A 19,082-nucleotide genomic window follows, 5' to 3' on the forward strand; every position below is an offset into this window, starting at 1 on the left:
AACAATGTCGTGTGCAGGGGGGGGTTCTTGATGTGTTGTTTTTTTCTGCTAAGAGAACACCGGAGAGGATGATAAAGTAAAGAGCGGTGTTTAAAAAGATTGTATATTGCCTTATTGTTCCAGGAGAGGAGTGCCAAGAAGGGTTTGTGATACCCTTTAGTGGACCAAATATCATATAGTAACAAACTTTCAAGACCTCTCTAAATGGGGAAGAAAATTCTATGTGTGTGTGGCCAAAATATAATTTAAAGTAAGTGGACACAGATTGGACTGTACCGGGTTACACCTGAACCAGCGCTCTAAGGCTGGTGCGATTGGTGCTTTGCACTCAAGTACCACAAAGGCTGATCTTAGTACCAGGCAGCTAGGGGGCTATAACCAGAGGCTTGCCTGCAAAACTAAGGGAGTACGAGGTCCTTCAGACCTCTGCTTCAGTGCTTCCTAGAACTGTGTGCCGACGATTGATGCGTCGCGCCAGGATATGACATCATATCCCGCCGCTTAGCACTGAAGCCTCGCGCACCTCAAAGGAGCGCTGAAGCAGACCATGCACTCCCAACACAAGATTGAAAAGGTAAACAGATGAGGGACAGAGCTAAGAGATGGGGGGACAGAGGTAGATGATATTGGGAAAAGGGAGAAATTAAAGAGAAAATTTGAAGAGATAAAGGCAAATGAGAGAGACAGTGAGGAAGGGAAAAGATAATTATAAGGAAGAGAGATGGGGAGAAAGAGGGATAGATAACGAATAAGAGAGATAAGGAGAGTGTATATTATATATAATGTTTGTAAAGCAAGAGAGCTGATCTACGATTTGTGTTGTAAAGCAAAATCAATTTATTTTAACATAGTGGTATTGCAAAAAAGAGTTTTGCTTGGCCTGAACCTGCTCCTTGATGGGACATAAGTCTGCTGAGCATGGACATGTGCCAACAAGGGTTCAATCCCAGAAAGCATAGAAACCTAGAACCTCTTAGTTTCAGGAGCTATACACCAAGCCCATGTATATTTTTTTTCCTTCACTTTATTAGCCTCTACCACTTCTGGGAGGCCGATCCACTTGTCTACCACCCTCTTATTAGGGAAGAAGGCACTGATGTCTCAAAACATGTAAACTTTAGAAATATTTAATAGAGTAAACATATTATAGCCTTTTGATGTTTGTAATCATTTTATTAGATTCACTTTATTTAAATTGTATGCAAATGTTTGCCAAATCAAGTGGGATAATGTATTCATTTAATTTTAACTGTATGCATTGAATGTATACAGCTAGTAATGCTGTGCATTGACAGAAAGGGATGGGAACCGAAGGGTTGGGCCATCACATGAGGGCAGGATTAATGTTATAGCCACGCCCACCAATAGGGCACCAAGGAAATCATGCACCCAGGCGTCAGTAAGCCCAGGCTCACCCCTGCTCCTGAAGCTGCCGTTCTAGTCTTGTAAATGCAAAGTGACCATTCCCAGAGCAGATTTACGGAAATGCGAGAAAGAGGCAACAGCAGGATGAGCAGCAAGATACTAACAAAACAATATGTAAGGATTCTGTATTGTATCATACGGGATGAGGTCTATAGGGGGTGACACCAACATGTATGTGAGTACCTGCAGTGGAGGCTCCTCCATAGGAGCACATGCCCACGTGAACTCCCAAGCGCAAAACGAAAAAAATTTTGCTAAATTCATCTAAAATCCATTTTAATCTAAATTATATTAGATTAGATTTTGCACTTTGGGGTTCACGTGCCATGAAGCCTCCTGTCCCCTGATGTAGCCTGCCAATGCCTCTTCCTATCGCACGTGCGATAGGAAGAGACCCTATTTGGCTCAATTGCTGCCGTGCTTGCTAAAGCGTCAGCTGAGACGCCCATTTGATCTCTGTTCACACAGTAAAAAGCTGTGCGAACAGGAGGAGGAGCTCCCAGCCAACAAGCTGCCCGCCCAGCCATGAGTCTCCCCGCCCTCCCCAGTGTCTGACTGCAATCCCTGCAGTCACTCTAACGATTGGCCCCACCCCTTTCCTGATAGATTAGTTGCTGAGCAGTGTGGACGCTAACTGTGAGTATAAAATTAATTTTTGGCTGCTGAAAGTAAGGGGAGGTGGGGGTTAATTTAGGGGCAGTTATGGTTGATGGGGTGTTTAGGGTTAATTTAGGAGCAGTTATGGTTGATGGGCTGTTTAGGGTTAATTTAGGAGCAGTTATGGTTGATGGGGTGTTAAGGGTTAATTTAGGGGCAGTTATGGGCGATGGTGTGTTTAGGGTTAATTTAGGGGCAGTTATGGTTGATGGGGTCTTTAGGGTTAATTTAGGGGCAGTTATGGTTGATGGGGTCTTTAGGGTTAATTTAGGGGCAGTTATGTTTAATGGGGCCTTTAGGGTTAATTTAGGGGCAGTTATGTTTAATGAGGCCTTTAGGGTTAATTTAGGGGCAGTTATGGTTGATGGTGTGTTTATTATTTTTTCCCCATAGGAATATATGTTTCTGTACACCTTTCCTTTGGTAAATACATGCATTTTTCTGTTTCAGTTTCTTTGTCTATGTATCACAGGGTGGGATATCCCTTTCCCTTGTTTTTATAGGATGAGCTCATATGGCACCCACCCTATCCCTTGGGACTGATGCCTGCGATCGGCTGCTTCCTCTCCCAATCACAAATTTGCTTAGGAACAATACTCGTGTACAAGTGCATAGTGGAAAACGTATTCCTCCGTCACAGATAATATATAAATAATTCTGTAGATCAGTGTTTCCCAGTGTTTTTTAACAATGTACCCCTGGTTGCTGGTGTCTACAACAGAGTACCCAAGTACTAGCACATAAGTCTTCAAGGGGCAAACATATAATATCATAGGTTGAGAAACATTGTTTTAGATGACATGACTGCAAAATCTGTAAAACATTTTAATAACCCATTTTAAAGATTTTGCTCACTCCCACTCTCTCACAATCTCATCCATGTTCTCTCACACTTTCATTCACTCTCACTACCTACTTTCTCCGCCGTCTGCTTCCGTGTCTCGCAGCTCCGGAGGATCAGGGAGAGGATGTCCCCGGAAGCTCCACCATTCTGCACAGGAGGTTATCTTCAGGTAAAATGATGGAGCTTCCAGGACTTCCCTTGATCTTGGGAGGGCACAGTTAACAGTTGATTGTCTGAAAACAAAACAAAGCATATTGATACAGTATATACACAAAATACATATTCATGTTTGCATTCATAGTAAAATAAATCAGTCTTTACTTGCTTGTAGTATTCCGATTAAAAGTATGCCATATGTCTGAAGCTGGGATGTGTAGCGGAATCTGACAGAGCCAGGATTATCTAATCAGTCTCCTGTCTTGATGTTTTCTCCCTTATTCTTCTCTACCCATGCATACATAGAACAAAGAACATATTCCACCCATACCCAGCCAATACCATTCAATAAACAATCTAAGGCATAAATATTGGGGATTCTCTCACTCTATATGACCATGTATTGCTTAGTCTATCACTACGTCAAAGTTTTTCTAATCTGATTTTTCATGGCTATGTTGTTTACCAAAATGCTGAATCAATGGGATTACATTGCATTTTTAACCCAAGGACACTCTCCTGCGTTTCACCATTAGTGAGGCACCTTGGTAAGCAATATAGCCATGAAAATTTGATTGGACTCGCCAAACTCCGACTACCCGGAGCCTTCCCTTGTGGGACGCGGCCAGGAATGCCCATTGACGTCAGGGGTTTTCGCTGATGGCAGCAAGAAACACCCCCATTTAAAGGGAAAATGGGTGGGGAGTGGGGCGTGTCAAGACCTCTCGACCCGGAGGATTCGGGTCTTGACCCAGAGAAGCGTTGCTTTACCCGGCAATCTCCGGGTCAAACCTGGAGAGTTCCCAGGAATGCATATAGTGGGAGAGAATCCACAATATTTGTGCCTTAGGTGTTTCTTAAAAGGTATTCACTGGGTATGCGCTGAATTCTTGCTTTGTTTTGTGTATTAATTGGTCATTATTATCCTAGCAGCACTACAGGAATCTGAATGTGTATACTTTTTGCTTTTTCGGTTGTGTGCTTTTTTTGTATATTCGTTTTGCCACCCATACATAGGCCGCCTGAAGTAAGCAATTATAGCTTTTAGCTCAAGGCACACTTTTGTAAGACACAACTTTGTCATTCTGTTGTTTAGTGGCAAGAACACATCTGTTTGTATAGCAAAACACAAACAAAGCATTTTTATGCATCTAAAACAGTAGATGGCTATTGAAGTCACCCATTTGGATTACAATTACAGTGCTCAGATAACTCTTGGTAGATACAGATACGGCTTCCTTGAAGATTTATACAGATATGTGATGGATTATGTATGAAGAACAATAATTTTGCAAAAGTGATGTGTGTGTGTGTATAGGCTGTCCATTATTGTAAGGGGCTGCAATGTAGATGCTGCAGTCTTCCTTTCTTTCACATCAATAAATTTCCTTTTAACTAAACGCAGATAATGGAATCTCTCATATACCCTCCCCCACTCCCCTTCTCCCTCCCCCACCTTTTCCTGCTCTCGCTCTCCTCTTCATTCCTTCTGTTTGTTATCATCTCCCCTTCAGATCTCTCCTGTTGGGTAACCTGTTGTAGAATACAACTTCCATTATGCCTTGGTCTTGCTGACCATGATTTAAACTGCTGTACATATCCGTTGTGGTGTCAGAGAAAAGTAGAAATATTACATTTGATGACGGACAAAAAAACGTTCAGCTGATTCAGTCTGCCCTTTTCACAAAGGTTCAAATGTTCCCTACTCCTGCACTCACTGTCCCCTCAATTACATCTTATCGTTGCGTTACCCCTCTTGTATTCAAGTACCTATCCATCCCTCCCCTCTACACTTCTCCCAGCTCAAAATTATTCAGGCCCATGTCTCATGATCAAATCACACGACCAATAATAGACCCTGAGGCACAGATCTAAGTGCAGTACTTACCATGTGAGATAACCTTACCAAATGAAGCAATCCAATGAGCTGTGTCCACATGCAGAGCGGCGTCTCCATGTCCAGAGACAATCTCCAAATTCAAAAGCAGTTTGCTGTGCATAATTATAAATAATACCAATGCAGACTACAAAATTATATATATATATATATATATATATATATATATATATATATATTATTGTATAATACGGTATATATATATATATATATATATATATATATGTATGGACCTGGTACATACTGGAACATACATAATGCAGGGTTGTTCTAACATCAATGGGGCCCGCAGAGTTACAAAATAGATGTTAGCATCCTACACCTCATCACCTCTGATGAATAGCTGAGCAATGTATTGGCTCCTATCAGCCCTGTGGACCGTGCCTTACATTAAATAGATGTGGTCGTATGCCTGCGCATCTATTCAGACAGCTGTTTGTGCGTGTCTTGAAGGTGTTACAGTAGGTGGGGGTGTGAAGGGGATGATGACGCATGTGTTTCTGTCACCGTATGCAATCAGCCATGGTTTATCTACTTTTTCGAGATACAGGCTTAAATGCTGTAATGTACATCAGACAACCTATAGAAATGACAAGATAATGGTTTATTATTTAAATTGAATCCGACCTGCTCAGATCGTGATAATGGTGTTTGTGGGGAGGTGTGATTCAACATATGTTTATTCAATTACAAGTTAAATAAACTGAGCATTTAAGAATGGGAGTATTCCACCCTTCATCAAATGTATACAGAACTGTTTATATCTACAGCATTTCTGGACAAACTACCGTAATAAAGATTATGGAACCCCCTGGCGGGAATAATAGCCTCCACTACATATATGATATACCCCAGGTATTTTGGGGTCCTTTGTCCTTGCAAGTTCTCATGGGAGCTGGCAGGAGCGGAGCTAGATGGGCATTGCTTAGAGACTGGATAAAATGCTATGGTACCAGGAGACTCGAGGGCCGCCAAAGGGTGTGCATCATTCCAATTACATCTTGTTATATACCATACAAAGCTAAGACTATTAACATGTCTACGCTCCGTTTTATATCAGTGTGTTTTGGATCATATTTATCGCAGCAGAACTTGAGCAGCTATGCAAAGATTGCTGAACTTGCAGAAGCCATTCTAAATGCAAAGGTTAGCACTTTGTCAATGGGTATTTAATTAGCTTGTTTTAATTTGTGGAATAACCCTGTGACACTGTATCTCCCAAGTGTTTTTACTTAGAAAAATGAGTCCCTCTGTTTTCTCCCCCGATGTCCTTCTTTACTGGTTATGAGTATATTAAAAGTGCTGTACAGCCCTAAAATTCCCAGTAACGTGTAGAGGAGCAGGAAATACATTTATAGTGTGTTCAAGTAAAATACATTCTTCTTCTAAATGATTTACTTGATCATGTTATTAGCTACCAAGAGGTCACAGTCATTAAAAAGGTCAAAGGCACACCTCTAACCACACTTCCTAGAAAGAAAGTGTCCGCCTTTGTTCATGTTACAGTATGAGACCCAGTGTGCAAATAATAATTCCTTATTACATTGTGACAATTTTTGAGGATAGCACAGACACTTTAAAAGCCCAATGTGTTCACAATGTAAATACTGGTGGCACAACCGTAATGATGGTTCCCTCATGATTTAGTATCTTAATTCTGTTCTAAAATAAATGTCTTACTGCCATTAGCCTGTTTCATGTGGAAATGGTCACCATGATAGGCAATCTATTTTATCAGTTACAGCTGCTGTAGTACATGTCCCTTTGGCCTTTCCTAAGTGCATTCCTGGATACAAGGTCATCTTGAAAATAGATGTAGAAAAGGTCAAAGTTTAAAAAAGACAAGGAAAACAATTATGTAATTGTTTGCTATTATTCACCCAGCTAAATAAGTGTATTATGGATTATAAAAAACACAAACTCTCTTGTTTTACAGGGTCAGTGAATCACAACAGCAAGTGGACAGGCGGCAGGTCATTGCGGTGAGTCTAAATGTTGCCTAAATGTACAGATTTCATAGCCCTGACATGATAAAAACCCATGTAAAGATTATTAGATTTGTGTTGGTGACTGAAATTCACTAAGGCGGTTACTCACTCAACACAGGGACCTGCAATGACAAGCCATATTCTGGACTTTTCTGGTGCTGTACCTATTCCCTGGAATTTTCTACCCTATGCGGTCAGACTCTCTACTACTAATTTTAACTTTAAGCTCACAATCTATTCAGAGAAGCATAGGACCTACCCTCCTGATAACCCTTAACCTGCATCTTGAAGAAACCATCTCCCCTCCTTCTCCTCCTCCATCTGTCTCATTTCCCTCCAACCTCCTAATTGTAAGCTTACAAGAGCAGTGTCCTCTTCCCATTCTCTACCAGTCCAGTTTCAGTTTGATACCTTGAGGTACAGGGTTGAAATTATTAAGTTCTAACACTAATGCAACTAGACTTTTTAAACTCAGTTGCTAAAAAAAATATCCAAGCTGCTGTTTTATTTGGTGTTTGCTTTAACGCTTCCATTTTGAGGTTGTTTTTTTTGTTTATTTACGTCCACCTAGCCTTTTTCTTTTTTGCAATAGTGACATGCAACATAATTTGAAGCAAAAATTTGTATTTAGTTTCACACAACTGCACATGCAACTCGTTTTACAAGCATTCACTCACAAATACTCTACCTACATCGATACAAACCAACTCTTTATCTCTCTCTAGGAGAAGCGACGGCGCCAGGTGGAAATTGAAAACAAGAGACGCCAACTGGAGGATGACCGAAGACAGCTACAACATCTCAAGGTGAATATGTCCTAACGCCCGCATCTCACTTCTCTGAACCTGTTCTTTCTTTTTATTGCAATTTAACGGTTCTGTATCATACTGTAAGCTACGAGTATAAATGGATGTACTGTTTCACCACTACATTATCATGCACACCACATGATCCCATGTGAGCTAGTCATATTCCATGTATTAAATGAAAGATACAAGTAGTAAGTAAAAGTTCAAGAAAAATACTTTACATATTTTGGCTCTGTTAGATAGATTTAATGTTATGCAACTCAGTAGTCAACTTACAAATTCGGAAAGTTGATAATAATTGTATCTCATTGATTTAACAATGGAATATGTGGGCCAAAACGTAAGAAAAATAAAATGTTTACAAGTTTTAAACAGTTTTATATTTTACATTGTACTCTCCCATATTGACATCCAGTCTAAGGCTCTTCGGGAGCGATGGCTCCTTGAAGGTGCTCCAGCGTCCACCCCTGAAGAGGATGAAGCGACCAGGAGACAAATGCAGGAAGATGAGCTCAGGACTCGAGAACTGGAAGACACCATTCAGAGGTACAGGGGCTAGAACAATAAGAAGGGTTTAAATATTTGTATATCCTTTTTCAAGGTTATCTCCTTTTATAGCCTATTCACTGTTCAGTGAAGGCTGTTACCTGCAATATTCACAGGCCTGCACAGTTCGAGGCTTGAGTTTATGAGGCTGTTGGGAATTTGCTGCATACACTGGGAAGTGGAATATACTAGGGGAAATCCAGTAGAATAGTCAGAAACCCCTACAAATGGCATAAAATCACAGGCTTGGTCACAAGCTGCAGGCCACTCATGACAAACTTAAATATGGTACAAGCTGGTTCAGAAAACAGGTAATCGTTAAACAAGTTAGAACACCCCTTAGAGAAGTTAATCCTATCACACGATAGTATAAAAACGAAATGCGTAGCCACGCATCTCCAGCCAGCAGCTGAACATATGTAATTTGGCAGTCCCTAGCCTCCAAGTGCCAGGGCCACTTAATCAACCCTAGTCTGAACAGGACCCAAGATTGCCTTTTTTGCAGGAGAAGCTCACTGGGTTTGGCCCTTAATAATGCTTAGTAAGGTCAGGTAGTTGAATGTCCGGCTAATTTGCAAACTCCCGGGTTAGTGTCTGTTTTGTGTATTTCTTCCAATAAACAAATAATTTCATTTTTTCCTCCAAGAATTGCTCTGTGGTTTCCAGTGGAATACCAACAGCACAGGATTTAAGGATTACCCCATTGCATCCCACATCCTGGATGGTTTTTAAGCCTTAGGGGCCTGGAAACACTAGTTTATTTACCATATGAGTACTCTTCGTCCTACTCTGTATTTTCTTTGGGCTGTCTGCTAGCTTTAGACTTTTTCTACACATATAGTTGTCACATGGATAGTATTTAATCAATAGAATTATAAAGGTGTTCCTGATGGCAAATATGAAACCGGTGGGAGCAATAACCTGGTATGTATTTTTATTCCTAAAAAATGTAAACTATTGCATTATTTCCTGACTTTTACCTCACTCCTCACTTACATTACCTAAACCTTATCCTGAATCAGATTACTGATCCCTAGCTTTGTTTATATCCTCTCTTTTTCCCTGTCTTTAGACTCGAGGCAGAACTGGAGTTACTGGAAAATGGTTTGTCTGCCACGTCCACCAAAGAGAGTCTGGCAGAGGAGCTAGTACCTTCAGACAGTAAGGTTAGGCTCCTTGATGTATATTTTTAAATCTAAACATGGACATAAAGACATAAATTAAAGTATATTATGTGTATAATGGCTTCCCCACCACTAATTGTAGTAACTTTCATGAATTCTGTGCCATCATATAGAGAAGGTACATCCTTGACTTCAACGTCTACACACCAAGTCAAACTATGCACCAAGTCAAAAGACGCCGGGGCTCATACTGTATTACTTTTTACAGACTGATTTCTGGTTCCATGGTCTGCTGGCATATGCTCCTACTCTGTCACTACTAAAATTATTGTTTAGCTTTATCGAGAGCAGTAAAAGAGGCCTGACATGCACTCAGAATTGCTGGGATCACTTGCCTCTTCCCCTGTTATAGGCAATATAATAGTGACCTGCTGAAAGGAGCTAAAATCTAGGCTTAGCGGCAAATGCTTTCTCTGTCAGTCGAACTATAAAAACTCTTGCTCTTTGAAAAACTACCGCCAAATGGTGTCAAATAAATCACAACTAAACCGTGTGAGGTGTCACTAAACTATCTAGTTATGCTACATGTGCATACCACAGTGACAAATGACAAAAAAAGACTCATACATAGGTAGGCATAATAGAAATGCCTGCTACAAAGGGAGCTAAACACAGTGTACGCAATTTATCTGTACATTTAAATCCCCCCTAAAAAAAGCTAAGCATATGGGGGGTGTAATTGGGAAATTAAGTAATCAATACATGGGTGAGATAGATGGGTCTGGCTGAAGCATTTGATACAATAGGAGCAACTACAGTTAGATGATATCAGAGTTTGTGGGGTAAGTCATATATAACCCTGATTTGTGTGGTATGGTTTGTTTGGCATAATTGTCAGCATAACAAGATAAATACATTTCAGGTGCTAGGGTTGGGTGAAGGGAATGACTAATAGCTCAGGATTTGAAATGTTGAGTTTGACTTCACAATTGGCCATCCAGAATGACTATAGGCAGAAGGGTGAAGCCATTCATTAAGATACATGTCATACAGAAACTAAAAGGACTTAACATTTGTTATTTATGAAAAGACCATAGATAGATTTAAATATAGATTTAAATATTGGTTCAGTGGGCAACGTTGCCAGAGAACAGGAGATGGTTGGAAGCAGTTAATGAAAAAGTGGAGAACACTGTGCTTCAAGATTCATACTAGAATGCTTATGTGGACCTTTTGAGCAAACATGGTGTTAGTAAGAGGTGTTTTTCCACTAGTTTTATGTCTGTTTTCTTAGACTTTGAGGTTAAATAATAATTATGATGCATCCAGCCTGGATGCACAGAATTCAGCTACTTACCCTTGAATTGTTAATAATTGCTTAAACTCCGTAAATCCTAAGGGCGAGGCTAGAAAGGTAAAACATTGGTTGGACCAGTGCTCCAGTTTAGAGAAAGCAATATTCCACCTAGAGGAAGCACGTCATAGAATGACATAAAATTTTACTTACAGAGTGCCATAAGTTTCCATAGCACTGTTACAAAAGTGAAGTGAAAACTAACAAAAACATTAAAATTGATGATAAACAAAATGGACAATAAAATAGTATTTGACGATGAGATCTGAGTTATAGGGGGCACAGTGTTAAGAGCTCTGTAGGTTCAGAAGTACCTTCCCAGGTGCTAAAGATAATGTCATTTAGGAGTCCCTCATTGGGCCAGGCTCTGGATTATATTGGGATCCCTCGCCATACCTTGGATGGCAGAGACATATGAACAAATACATTTAGAGCTGTTATAGTGTTTTGTTGTTTAAACTACTTTTAATGTTATCATCCAGGCCATTACTGTGTTTATTGGCCTATACAAGCAAAGCAGTTGCATTCCCTGTGAATTTTTTCATTTGGTGTGTATAACTGAAACATTAAAAACTGAAACATTTATATTACACAAAAGCACAAATACCAAGTGCCCGGAGCACATGAATAAGTGAATTTCAGCCAGACCACAGTAGCCGTGATTAGTATAACTGGATCGCAAAGTCATACCTTGTTTAGAAAACCACCAGTGCTCGATATGTCTGGGATATGTGGGATCTGAGGATGCTATCTATTTTTTATCTTCTCGTTTAATTTAGTACCATCCTGTTGCGTGTAAGACACAATACAGCTTTATGGTGCCGATACTTTCCATTATTATATTTAATTTTCACATGGATGAGGAAATTCAGCGGTGCCTGATGAAACTTTGACCTTACAATTAATATTCTCTCTGGTGTCTTATTGTTTGCAGCAGGGGATTGGAACATAATGTACCCGTGTCTTACTTATTTTGTATACCTGTGTATTTATAGAAAAATAGTGTATTTGTGAGTTAAAAAAATGGAAACTGCACCTCAATAAGCTTCCTCACCTTTGCCACTTTGATTAATGTGTTTTTCATAGGTTCCAGTAAATGGTCATAGCTTTCAATGTTTTTACCAACACACAAGCGAATCCTTGCAGTTTTGTAAGCCACTGGGGAGCATATGCATGATACACCCATGTGTATTAACCAAGATGTTGCCTTACATCTAATTTTGATGAGCTGCATGACAGTACCATCCTGTGGCTATCATTGGCATTGCACCTCAACCTACACAGAGCAATGGAAGTTGCTTATGGGGGGAAACCACGTATACAAAAAAGACAAAAGACAGTAGTTTTCTTTTTAATATGTGGCATGTATATTATTATTATTTATTTATTGTTTTATATAGCTCCATCAAATTCCATAGCGCTGTACAATGGGTATTCTCACCAGTTCCCTTACTATCCACATTTTTAAATAACGTAACAAAAATATTGATGGGCTGTGCACGTCAACAAAAATTACGCGTTTGGCGAGGAGCAAATTCAACAAATTTTATTTGGTCAAATTAAACTGAAACAAGGGCTTCTGTTGCTGTGAGGGGTGTCTGATCACTTCAACTTAAGAACATATGCAATATTGTGCAGTTTATTTTATTGCTTTCCAAAAATGCAAATGTTAATTTATTACAAATATTTTTCTGTTTCTTTCCAGACCTCACTGAATACAGCCAGAGGTAAGAGCATATATTTATTAGGATGTACTCTTTGACAGTCGACAGGGATGGATAATATTTATTCTCTTTAACTGTGTTGTACTGATACTATAATATCTGTGTCTTCTATCCCCAGATCAGAATGTTACACCTGCTAAGAAAACAGACAGTCCAGACATGATGAGAGCGGGTACGTATTCAGGTCGATGAACAGGGATGACCTGGAACTCCTGTGATAAGCACTGCTTGGCTTTTATAGCATTTAGGAAAGCGGCATGGCTGGGCTGTACTTTCTCATATTGGTTCTGCAGTGTCGCACAACACAGAAATAATGATGTCCCAAAAACATAATATCATGAAGCAAGGTGACACGTTATATGGATATGGCTCATGGGAGCAAAGCTGTAGTGTCACAATGCTTTCATGCCTTATCTCAAAACGATGACACAATTTAAAGGGTAAGTTCCAATACCAGCTTTTTGTTGACTGTGATGTAATCAAAAGGTGCCTTCATGCACCAAAACAAGACAAGGATTTTTTAAGATGTTTTACAGTGTTTTTGTGGAACTTCCTCTTTAACATCACAATTATACAATATAACCAAATAATATAACATAACAGTGTCACACAGGTTCAATTCACAGTGTCACGTTTTCATCTGTTCAAGGTATGCTGGCGAATGCCCCTCTGTCCTTAAAGCATGATCAGGTGCCCGATCCCAGGATGTAGCAGGCTGTTCCTCTTGCCATCTCCCAGTGCTTTGCTCTTCTCATTGTGAGCCTTTTTTCCCCACGCCTTCTTACCCCAGCTTGCTGCCCCTAAGCAGGGCGGTGGGGGGATCAATGGCCATTACAGGGTTTAATGTCAATGTCCTGTTTGTATCCCAGCCATGTACTCTGTGGAGATCACAGTAGAGAAGGACAGAATCACAGGGGAGACTAAAGTCCTCTCCAGCAACACTGTGCTCCCCCAAGAGCACCCCCTGCAGGGGGTCAAGGTGTATGAAGATGATCAAAAAGGTATGGTGAGCTGGGAGGTCAGGGGTCCTGACACCCCTAAACACCATTTAACAGGTATTTTCAGCAGCCATCACTGGATCCTAATAGTGCTACAGATTGAAACAATAATATATTCCCTACAATCATTCTTTTGGAAGTCTGTTACTGACATCTTTAATCGTAATCATAGGGAAATCATGCTCAACTAACACTATCTTCCAATTATTACTGTGTAAGCTACCACACAAAACACGTTTACAATTACTTGGAAAGCAGATATACGTATGTATAAATATGATACAATACATATGGCTAAGGTAGGAAGAACATGATAAAAGGGAAAAAAATAAAAGTAAATTATAAAATCATTTTAATGAAAGTTAGCTTGCGAGAATTTTTTCCTTCCTAAAAATCTACTGGAATCTGTGCAATATGAACTTCACTTAGGATGACAAGGCGGGCCTGGCACTTTAAGGTTGAAAGCCTTCAGATGGCATAAGTGTGCCAGACAGCTGGGTATGAGAGGTCGCATATTAGCTGTTTATGGTTCTGCAGTGTGCATATCCAGTGGTGGTCGCACATTAATATGCAGCTGGAGTGTGACATTGAGTGACCATGGAGTGCTCTTGGTCAGCGGCCCACTATGCTTTGGCCAGGTGTACCAGATAGCCAGTCCAGGCATGTTTAATACGTAAAAAATCCAAAACAGCAAAAAGTTAAACTTTTTGTTTGACAATGATGAGCCATTGGGCATAATAAAGCCCCTGTCTATAGATCCGACAGTTCTGTGCTCATCAAGTGGAGGGCAGGCTGAATGGAACTCCCAGAGGCCTTGTGTGTATCACATGATGTTTTAGATGATTTCTAGTGAAAAAGAAAAGGGGTCATTTCTTGGTAAAGATCATCAGATTCTGTATCCACTACTACAGATTCTGTATCCACTACTACATTCTGTATCCACTACTACTACTAATATTAAATTATGTGATTATTTTCCCTTTGTGTGTTATTTTAACATAGGGACAGTAGCTAGGTATTATATTTGATTTTGCTTCAGATGCACAAAGATAAACATATTTTTTTTTTATGAGGTAATCTTTACCTGTGCTAATGATACCTAATTAGTATATCTATTACTAAGTGGTGAACAAAGCTCTTTCCATTGAGAAAATCAACAGAAAATAATTTTTATTTTTTTCCCTTTGTGAATTTGAAATCCCTTCCCTAAGATCAGATTCAGTGGCCTACATTCATTGTGTTTTCCTTGTCGTTAAAACCCATAGGATATAGCTAGTTTCAAAAGTCCAGTAAATTGTCATTAATTGCAAGGGATTCTGAAGCCTTAATTTCCATTCATCTTATCTCTTTTTCTGCACGTGTGGCCTAATTCTGACTTTTTGTAATATTTCCACCAATGTCTGTTTTTGCCTTATCATTTACACTGAGTTCCTCATGTTCTCTCTCAGTTCTCCACTCGTTGCATTCTGTTTACCATATATGACCTTTTGTTTCTTGTCTTCCCTCTTCATCCCTAATAGGCCTCTATGCTTTTGACATTCTTTTATTCTTTACTGTTTTAATGATTTCTCTAACACATGTTCTTTGTTACCCTCTTGTAGTAGTTCACGCAGTAGGACCAGAGACCACTGTTCCCGGTGATGGTGTTCATTCTCTAAGCTCTGTGGAGGTAGAAGATCTTATTCACAAAGCAGAGGAGGCAACTTTGAGTGAAATTTCCCTAACTGATGATAAGACCAGTATGCAAAGAGTTTCTCCCAGAAAGGAGATTCCTGGTGTCCAGGCACGAACACCTCAGACCCCTCCGGGACCAGAGCCTCCAGTCACGATGATCTTCATGGGCTACCAGAATGTGGAGGATGAGAATGAGACCAAGAAAGTTCTGGGCCTTGAGGAGGCCATCACAGCAGAACTAGTGGTTATTAATGATGGAGACCCTCAACCTGCTGCTGATGGGGACCTGACAGAGAAGACCCAACACCCCCCTAATGGGGCCCCTGTAGATCCCTCCAACAAGAGTGAAAAGCAAGAGACCAATGACACAGCACCACCTAAAAGTGGCGAACAGGATCTCACCATGAAGAAACAGAGGTGCAAATGTTGCAGTGTGATGTAAACATAATGCTATAGGGGGTTGTCTTCCTTCTCTGCCTTCCCCCTATAAACTGGTAAGGGGTAGCTGGTCTTTCACAATGTAGCCTGGAAGAAGGCTACTCCCTTGTCAGCTTGAAAGGGTTATTTCCCCAGCCACTGAAGCAGTGGAAAGTCATCTCCTTTACCATTAGGAACTCCTTTTTCCATATATCCTTTCCAAAACATAGGAGTGTCCATCTTTATCCCCCCAAAATTCATGTGACGTGAACTAAGCCTTACTCAGTGCCCTACTGAGAGTTTTTTCTTCCCCCAGAAATTGGAAAGAGGCTTCCCTCTACAAATCTGAAATAAGAGTATCTATCCACCTCAGAGGAGCTCTCCTACCCAGATTACTCTTATGTACAGAAAAAAAATCAAACATTGTCCTCTTGTGAGCATCCTACCTGTATTATTCCCTCTATGAACAATCTGCAGCACTCTATAAGATAGAAAAAGCTACTGCCATTTTACGAATGAGTGGAAAAGAGCTTGAGCCCCACCACTAAATCCCTTGATAATCTCTTGTTACCCAGTTTCTCATGATGTACAACCATGCTTGGTTGTAGTGCTTAAGTAACTCTTGACTCTATTGCAAGCTGAAAACAAAGGTGAATTTACGGTTAACCAAGATTCCTTGAAATAACATGATACTTGGATATCTACTTCCTCTATAAATATGTCAAGTATTACTAACTACCGAAGTATATATTAGAAAATCCACAATGCACTTGATATATGATGTATTTGTATGACAGCTGGAGCAGCTGTTATTGAGGATTAGTAACATGTTTTTCTTAATTCTGGAAAATCCTAAATCATCATATGAGATTCCAATTGTGGCGATTCGTTTGCAAGGTCACAACCAGACTGAGGCCAATGTAGGGTCTGGTAGGAAGATTTTGAAGGGTGGAGACTGGTGGATGTGGCTATGATTTAGCTCTTGACTGCTGGGAAGGATTGTAGTGTTTTGAAAAGTGTTGTTATCATATTTACTGAGGGTATGTTGTAGGTTCTTCTGCATTTCTTGTGTCCCCCTATGAGTGTGTCATTTGTTTACTGTGACCCTTCCCAGTTGACTTTGCCTGTCCTTAGTCATGGTCATCATGCTGGGAGTCGTAAAGGTGGTGGGGCAAGGCTGGACATTCATACTGGTGCCTCTATCTCCTGCTCTGGACTATTTACCCTGCCTGATACTGAACCTGGCCCGCCCTCCCCTTTCCTCTCACCCAGATTTCAGACCGACTCATTGTAAAAAAAATCTCAGTAAGTAAATAAACTGTGTCATTTACTCTCACAATTATAGAGTGTCCTATGTCTGCTGACATACAGTAGTACAAGTGTATGCACACAAAAAAACAACCATACACAAATAAGTAAATGTGAATTATACAGAAACAGATAACATACATATAGAGACTTATGTTAACCACATCACAACCTCATTTCCATAATTCTTCATCTGCAATGATTAAATCCATAAAAGATTTTAATTTTTCTTGACAGCTTCATAAAGAGCATTCAAAGTTCATCATGAATGATAGCATTCATATGCAGGTTTTGCCACACAAGGCACAGCTATGTTTAGGGGAGGAGAGAAAATGGCTTACAGGGCTGCTGTGATTTGAAGTTTTCTATTTACTATTCCAAACATAGGTGGCGCAATGAGCTAAATTACTTTATTAAAACTGCCTATAGCTTGCACTTTTTTGTCACTGTAAGCCTGCACAGCCTCCATAGCATGCTGTACCTAACATCATATTGCTTAGCAGTCTGGAGGGGCAGTTAAGAGAGTGTGCTGTCCTGGGACAGACCTAGGACAGCTCCTAAAATAAATACATCACTGGGTTAAATTGCTCATAATTAAAACAGGAGCATCCAGGTTAACTGGAAATACTAAAGGATCTTAATAGGTATCCCATAGAGGAGAGGGAAGGTTATGACAGAAACAGTTGAATACATAAAGAGATTCAACAAGGTGGAGATATGTCAGGACAAGATATATTGTCTAAATTAGAGGGTCAAAAAGCTTAAATATAATATATGGAAATTTTACATCACTGAGAAGGTGAAATAGACTCCCCGCAGAAGCAGTAGAGGTTGATACGGTGAGGGGAATAAACATGCATGGGACAGGCATAAAGCTACCCTGAATGTAAAACCAGAATAAGGCCCAAATTTTACAGGAGAAAGAAAAATGGGCAGACTTTACGGGTCAAATGTTTTTTTCCTGTCATATTCTGTTTCATACATGATCTGGTAATGTGTCTAGGATAATGTGCTCAAAAATTGAATGACAAACCATGGGCAGCAAATAGTCTCTACTTTTCCTCGATTAGCCACATGATATGGCACTCTAATGTGAAACACTGAAAAATTCTGATTTTCCTGTTTAATATTTACATATGTCCTAGCTCACCATATAGATCATTATAGCTGTCCACAATTACGCATTAATTTTTCATTTAATCCAAGCTGTTAATGAACAAATAGACAACTTCAATACCTACTACAAAAGAATACTGAAAATGGATTTTAGGCATGAGCTACAGTTAACAATATTGTACATTTACTGTTCTCTGATTTTTGTTACATCAGAATAAGTACATACCCTCTTTTTGGTGTTAAGTGTACTGGCTTCTATGGCAGCTTCTTAACAAAAGCTATTGAGCTACATGTTGGATAAGACAACCTTACATCCATGCAATTCCACTAGTAATGATATAATTACTAGTTATTACCAAATAATGAATATCCAACAGTTTTATTTATTTCATTTCCAATTGTCATTACCAAATGAACAAGCCACAAATCATGTGAATGTTTTACACCATCAATCAAAGTGTGAAAAATTGTATCACCTACAGAATAGACTCTAGTATGCATCATATTGGCAGTACCTACATCACACTTCCAAGTTAAGTCAACATTTAGGTTTCAAGGCACAGCCATACGTTTTGTAGCATATGTACTCTCAGGGCTATTAGCTGATATCTCAATTGTCATTACCAAATGAACAAGCCACAAATCATGTGAATATTTTACACCATCAACCAAAGTGTGAAAAACACACAGGGCTGGTGCAAGGATTTTTGCCACCCACACAAACCCCTCCCCCTTTGCCACACCCACTTTTACCCCACCTCCTCCTAACTGGCTGACTCGCTCCCACTCCTCCCTATAGTGAACATAGGTCATTCGTTAAGCACGGCCGCGGCTGCACCCTGCACTGCCTGCGCGGCTGCCTGCCTCCCATCAAGTGACCGCAAGCCGGCGCCTACTTTGTCTATAGGTGGCGCCAGCCCTGCACCTACACAATACACTCTACTATGCATCATATTGGCAGTACCTACATCACATTTCCAAGTTAAGTCAACATTTAGGTTCCCAGGCACAACCATAGGTTTTGAAGCACATTTACATCTGTCAG

General features: G+C 40.0%; 1 protein-coding gene across 2 annotated transcripts in view; it reads left to right on the forward strand.

The window, feature by feature from the left end:
* Positions 1-16,952, forward strand: part of PALM (paralemmin) — a 28,649-nt gene extending 11,697 nt beyond the window's left edge. Inside the window, exons 2-9 of one of the 2 annotated variants that reach the window (XM_053464495.1) lie at positions 6,916-6,961; positions 7,693-7,773; positions 8,192-8,322; positions 9,395-9,488; positions 12,506-12,527; positions 12,643-12,696; positions 13,394-13,525; positions 15,124-16,952. In XM_053464495.1, coding sequence (XP_053320470.1) covers positions 6,916-6,961; positions 7,693-7,773; positions 8,192-8,322; positions 9,395-9,488; positions 12,506-12,527; positions 12,643-12,696; positions 13,394-13,525; positions 15,124-15,638 — 1,075 coding nt within the window. In that variant the 3' untranslated portion in view covers positions 15,639-16,952. The remainder of the gene's footprint in view (positions 1-6,915; positions 6,962-7,692; positions 7,774-8,191; positions 8,323-9,394; positions 9,489-12,505; positions 12,528-12,642; positions 12,697-13,393; positions 13,526-15,123) is intronic. The other variant, XM_053464503.1, reaches the window with a different exon arrangement.
* The last annotated feature ends 2,130 nt before the right edge of the window (positions 16,953-19,082 follow it).

Source organism: Spea bombifrons, chromosome 1 (assembly GCF_027358695.1).
Source record: "Spea bombifrons isolate aSpeBom1 chromosome 1, aSpeBom1.2.pri, whole genome shotgun sequence".
NCBI lineage: Eukaryota > Metazoa > Chordata > Amphibia > Anura > Pelobatidae > Spea > Spea bombifrons.